We start from the raw sequence: 6,376 nt of genomic DNA, 5'->3' as shown, positions 1-6,376 counted from the left end.
TCTGCTTAATCCAAATCCAATCCAAACCAACTGATTGCAGCACTACCACAAAAATGGAGTGAAGTGGAAAAGGGAGAAGATAAGGAACTTGTTTGCCTGCCATATATTAAAGATACAAATTGGCTGAAATGAATTGGCATAAATTGAAAAACATACCAGTTTAATTTGAGGACAAAAACATTGACAGCTGTGCCATACAGGTTGCAAAATAAATGGGAAGAGATTCCACGGCACATCGTTTATGAACTGGTACAAAAGAACGACGCTTGATTCAACACTTAAGAGTTTTCCAATTTAAATTATATTGACAGCTGCCACCAACAAAATGCTATATATACACACACAATGGCTTGCAAAAGTATTCACCCCCCTTCGCATTTTTTCCTATTTTGATGCCATACAACCTGGAATTAAAATACATTTTTGTGGCGGTTGTATCATTTGATTTACACAACATGCCTACCACTTTGAAGATACAAAATATTTATTGTGAAACAAACAAAAAATAAGACAAAAAAACAGAAAACCTGAGAGTGCATAACTATTCACCCCCCGAAAGTATGCTTAGGGTCATTGTCCTGCTGGAAGGTGAACCTGCATCCCTGTCTCAAATCTCTGGAAGACTGAAGCAGGTTTCCCTCAAGACTTTACCTGTATTTAGCACCATCCATCATTCCTTCAATTCTGACCAGTTTCCCAGTCCCTGCCAATGAAATGAGGTTCTCGGGGTGATAAGGTGTTGGGTTTGCACCAGACATAGCGTTTTCCTTGATGGCCAAAAAGCTACATTTTAGTCTCATCTGACCAGAGTACCTTCTTCCATATGTTTGGGGGATCTCCCACATGCCTTTTGGCGAACACCAAACATGTTTGCTTATTTTTTTCTTCAAGCTTTTTTTCTGGCCTCTCTTCCGTAAAGCCCAGCTCTATGGAGTGTCCAGGTTAGTGGTCCCATGGACAGATACTCCAATCTCCGCTGTGGAGCTTGGCAGCTCCTTCAGGGTTATCTTTGGTCTCTTTGTTGCCTCTCTGATTAATGCCCTCCTTGCCTGGTCTGTGAGTTTTGGTGGGCGGCCCTCTCTTGGCAGGTTTGTTGTGGTGCCATATTCTTCACATTTTTTTTAATATGGATTTAATAGTGCTCTGTGGGATGTTCAAAGTTCCGGATATTTTTTATAACCAACCCTGATCTGTACTTCACAACTTTGTCCCTGACCTGTTTGGAGAGCTCCTTGGTCTTCATAGTGCCGCTTGCTTGGTGGTGCCCCATGCTTAGTGGTGTTGCAGACTCTCGGGCCTTTCAGAACAGGTGTGTGTGTGTGTGTGTGTGTGTGTGTGTGTGTGTGTGTGTGTGTGTGTGTGTGTGTGTGTGTGTGTGTGTGTGTGTGTGTGTGTGTGTGTGTGTGTGTGTGTGTATGTATATATATATATATATATATATATATATATATATATACACATATATACATACATACATACATACATATATATATACACACACACACACACACACTGAGATCATGTGACAGATCAAGTGACATTTAGATAGCACACAGGTGGACTTTATTTACCCAATTATGTCACTTCTGAAGGTAATTGGTTGCACCAGATCTTATTTATGGGCTTCATAGCAAAGGGGATGAATAAATTTGCACGCACCACTCTTACGTTTTAAAAACATATTTTTTTCCCTTTCACTTCACCAATTTTGACTATTTTATATATGTCCATTACATGAAATCCAAACAAAAATCTATTTAAATTACAGGTTGTAATGCAACAACATAGGAAAAATGCGAAGGGGGATGAATACTTTTGCAAGACACTATATATATGGTGCATACAACAATGTCAGCTCTGTAGATTTTTCTGCGAAGAGACAGAATCAATAGATAACCTTTTATGGTATTGTACCTATGTAGCTTGTATCTGGTCACAAGCTCAGGAATGGTTAATAAAAAAAATAATAATAATCACAACATGCATTAAAAATGTACCTTACAAATAGCAGTGTTGGGAGATTTGGAAAGCCATAATCGGTCAATAAATAACACCTGTAGCAAAGATTTCTCTTTAGCTCACAATCTGTGGATACTACATGGACTAGAAAGGCAAAAAAAGAAAAAAAGAAAAGAAAAAGAAAATCACAGCACAATTGAAAAATGTATGGCACATGGAAACCAAAGGAAGGTGGTCTAAGGTGATAGGTGGGATGGGCTGAGAGCAGCTGAGGGTTGGGATTAAAGAGCATATGTTTGGTAATGTATTATTGTTATGTGAATGTGTTATATAAAAGTAACATGTATGTAAAATTTGTATGAAAAAGCTATGTAACATGTACAGTTGAAGTCAGAAGTTTACATACACCTAAGCCAAATACATTTTTACTCAGTTTTTCATAATTCCTGACATTTAATCCTAGTAAAAATCCCCTGTTTTAGGTCAGTTAGGATCACCACTTTATTTTAAGAATGTGAAATGTCAGAATAATGTCTTGAGTCAAACATTTCAGGTAGCCTTCCACAAGCTTCCCACAATAACTTGGGTGAATTTTGGCCCATTCCTCCTGACAGAGCTGGTGTAACAGTCAGGTTTGTAGGCCTCCTTGCTCGCACACGCTTTTTCAGTTCTGCCCACACATTTTCTATGGGATTGAGGTCAGGGCTTTGTGATGGCTTTGTTGCCCTTAGGCCATTTTTCCACAACTTTGGAAGTATGCTTGGGGTCATTGTCCATTTGGAAGACCCATTTGTGACCAAGCTTTAACTTCCTGACTGATGTCTTGAGATGTTGCTTCAATATATTAACATAATTGTCCTGCCTCATGATGTCATCTATTTTGTGAAGAGCAGACCAAAGCACCCCCACAACATGATGCTGCCACCCCCGTGCTTCATGGCATGGGTGGTGTTCTTCAGCTTGCAAGCCTCCTCCTTTTTCCTCCAAACATAACGATGGTCATTATGGGCAAACAGTTCTATTTTTGTTTAATTAGCCCAGAGGACATTTTACCAAAAAGTACGATCCTTGTCCCCATGTGCAGTTGGAAACCATAGTCTGGCTTTTTTACGGCGAGTTTGGAGCAGTGGCTTCTTCCTTGCTGAGCGCCCTTTCAGCTTATGTCGATATAGGACTCGTTTTACTGTGGATATAGATACTTTATACCTGTTTCCTCCAGCATCTTCACAAGGTCCTTTGCTGTTGTTCTGGGATTGATTTTCACTTTTCGCACCAAAATACATTTATCTCTAGGAGACAGTACGCGTCTCCTTCCTAAGCGGTATGATGGCTGCATGGTCCCATGGTGTTTATACTTGCATACTATTGGTACAGATGAACGTACAGATGAACGTGGTACCTTCAGGCATTTGGAAATTGCTCCCAAGGATGAACGAGACTTGTGGAGGTCTACAATCATTTTCCTGAGGTCTTGGCTGATTTCTTTTGATTTTCCCATGATGTCAAGCAAAGAGGCACTGAGCTTGAAGGTAGGCCTTGAAATACATCCACAGGTACACCTCCAATTGACTCAAATGATGTCAATTAGCCTATCAGAAGCTTCTAAAGCCATGACATAATTTTCTGGAATTTTCCAAGCTGTTTAAAGGCACAGTATGTAAACTTTTGACCCATTGGAATTGTGATACAGTGAGTTAGAAGTGAAATAATCTGTCTGTAAACAATTGTTGGAAAAATGACTTGTGTCATGCACAAAGCAGATGTCCTAACCGACTTGCCAAAACTATAGTTTGTTAACAAGACATTTTTGGAGTGGTTGAAAAACAAGTTAATGACTCCAACCTAAGTGTATGTAAACTTCCAACTTCAACTGCACTGCATGTAAAAAGTACATGTAAAATTTAGCAGAAAAGCTGTTAAAAAAGAAAGATATTTGTCCTCAGAAGAGGGGTGGTGGTGGAGGGGCTAACAAAAAAATATATAAAAAATAACAAACAATTGAGACGGTTTGGGATAAGTTGGACCGCAGAGTGAAGGAAAAGCAGCCAACAAGTGCTCAGCATATGTGGGAACTCCTTCAAGACTGTTAGAAAAGCATTCCCCATGAAGCTAGTTGAGAGAATGCCAAGAGTGCTTAGCTGTCATCATGGCAAAGGATGGCTACTTTGAAGAACCTCAAATATATTTAGATTTGTTTTACACTTTTTTGGTTACTATATGATTCCACGTGTTATTTCATAGTTTTGATGTCTTCACTATTATTCTACAACATAGAAAACAGCAAAAATAAAGAAAAACCATTGAATGAGTAGGCGTGTGCAAACTTTTGACTGGTACTGTATATGTATGCATGCGTGTCTCGCTCACCAATAGTATCAGTCTCTCCAGACAGCTGTATACAGCGGTGTTCCAGCTCTTCTACCCTCTCCTTCAGGTCAGCCTTCTCCTGCATCAGAGAGGTGAAGCGCTGCTGCAGCCTCTCCATGGCAACATACAAGGCCTCATGTACCTCCACTGCTACACCCTCTGAACCTGAGACTAACATGGGGGGGGGGGGGGGGGGGGTAACTGGTCAGACACACTGCACTGGTAACACTCAAAACTGGCATAGTGTTCCTAGAAAACAAAGGTCATGCAAGTAGCACATACAAATACGTGCACACACACACACACACACACACACACACACACACACACACACACACACACACACCTTTCCTCCTCCTCTCACCTGTATGTTCAAGGTGACTGTGGTCATCATGGCTGTGACCGTGGCACTGACCGTGGTCGTGGTCATGACTGTGGCGCTCTATGCTGAGTGCTGCAGCCTGGTGTCTGGTAGCGAAGTGCAGTCTCCTCTCCTCCTCCAGTCTGCTCCTCACCTCGTCTCGCTCTGCCTCCACACGCGCCACCGCACCGCGCACAAACTCCTCCTGAGAGAGAGAGAGACGAAAGGGAGGAATTATTCTTCAGAGACAATTATCTGAGAAATACTTTGGAAATCCTCGATGTAGGATTCTCTACAGCATTTGGGAACACTAGATCCCACTGATAGGTATTTTCTCCTCACCATCTCCTCGCGGCTCTCAAAGTCTTCTGGGATAGCGATCGAGGACTTCTGTGGGCTCTCTGGCAGGGATTGGCTCTCCACTCCGTCTCCCTGGTTTCTGGGGAGTGTGGCCAGGGCTGAGCTGTTGAGCAGCTCTGTGACTTCAGCCTTCAACTGCTCGTTATCTCTGGACAACTGCTCCAGCCTCTCCTGCAGAAGGCGCCAGAGGGGTCAACACAGACACTGTGTGTACGTGTGCGTCTCTTCATGTGCGACTGTGTGTGTGTATTCGGGGATATGTGACTACATGCGTGTGTGTCCGTCCCTGACCTGGTATTGCTCCAGCTGTTTGTGGCTCATCTCCAACTGAACCCTTCCCTGGGTCTCGTCATGCTGCAGCCGGTCCATCAGCTGGCTCTGCTGCAGGTACTGTCTGTGGAGCTGCTCTCGCTCTGAAGCCAGGGCTGTATAGCCTGCAGAGTACTGCTGTAGGTTGGCCACTACCTGGTCCCGCTGCTCCAGCAGTGCCTGGTACTCCTGCGACTTCAAATCCAACTAGGGATGGAAGAGACGTGCGAGTGTCTATATGCTGTTCCTGTACCTGTTCACCATGACATGTGTGTGCCCGCGTGTCCCTACCTGCTCCTTGACATTGTGCAGGTCCTCCTGTAGTTGTCCCATCCTGCGTCCCAGCTCCTTCTTGACGTGATGCTCTGACTGCAGAGCAGTGGTCAGCTCCATGTTCTCATTGGTCTAGGACCACAGAGACATTCAACACATTCATGAGGTCACCACCGATCTGAATGTGGCTGGATAACTGAAGATGCGTTTCCACATATTCCATGTTTAAACACTAATAAAACCTGGCAGATCAGTGATTACTTCACATAAGTAAACAGGAGAGTAAAAAAGGTACCACTCCTCATTACCAGTTTGACGAAGCCGTTCTGCAGCTCAGCCAGTTGGTCTTTAAGGGTGCGGTTCTGGGCCAGGGCGCGGCTGATGGTGGCCTTGTCACTCTGCACGTCCTCCAGCATGCGCCTGCGGTCCTCTGCATCCTCAGCCCCGAGCTCCGCATGGCGCTCCAGCTCCGAGAGACGGGACTCCTGCTCCGAGCACATGCGACTCAGCTGCTCATTGTCACGCAGCTATTAACAGAGAAGGGAGGCCAGAGAACAGTGAGTTTTCAGTTGTGAGACACAACAGGGATGAACAGGGTGTGCAGGATTTCATTCTAGACCAGCACCAACCCACCCCATAATTCATCTTATCAGTCTATGCTCTGATGAGAAAGTGTTCAGAGTGCAACTTCACTGAGGAGTGTGACACACACAGTGTGTGTTATTATTGCCTGGCAGTGTGTGTGTG

General features: G+C 43.8%; 1 protein-coding gene across 12 annotated transcripts in view; it reads right to left on the bottom strand.

The window, feature by feature from the left end:
- The window catches only part of LOC129864127 (golgin subfamily A member 2-like), a gene marked incomplete at its 3' end in the record, with an annotated part of 33,583 nt that overhangs the window by 2,694 nt on the left and 24,513 nt on the right, over positions 1 to 6,376 (bottom strand). For all 12 annotated transcript variants that reach the window (XM_055936765.1, XM_055936763.1, XM_055936773.1 and 9 more), the window contains 6 exon segments: positions 4,327 to 4,497; positions 4,691 to 4,892; positions 5,030 to 5,218; positions 5,339 to 5,563; positions 5,648 to 5,761; positions 5,938 to 6,156. In XM_055936765.1, coding sequence (XP_055792740.1) covers positions 4,327 to 4,497; positions 4,691 to 4,892; positions 5,030 to 5,218; positions 5,339 to 5,563; positions 5,648 to 5,761; positions 5,938 to 6,156 — 1,120 coding nt within the window.

This window comes from Salvelinus fontinalis, chromosome 10 (assembly GCF_029448725.1).
Source record: "Salvelinus fontinalis isolate EN_2023a chromosome 10, ASM2944872v1, whole genome shotgun sequence".
NCBI classification, from domain to species: domain Eukaryota; kingdom Metazoa; phylum Chordata; class Actinopteri; order Salmoniformes; family Salmonidae; genus Salvelinus; species Salvelinus fontinalis.
This window is presented reverse-complemented; position numbering and strand designations above follow the sequence as displayed.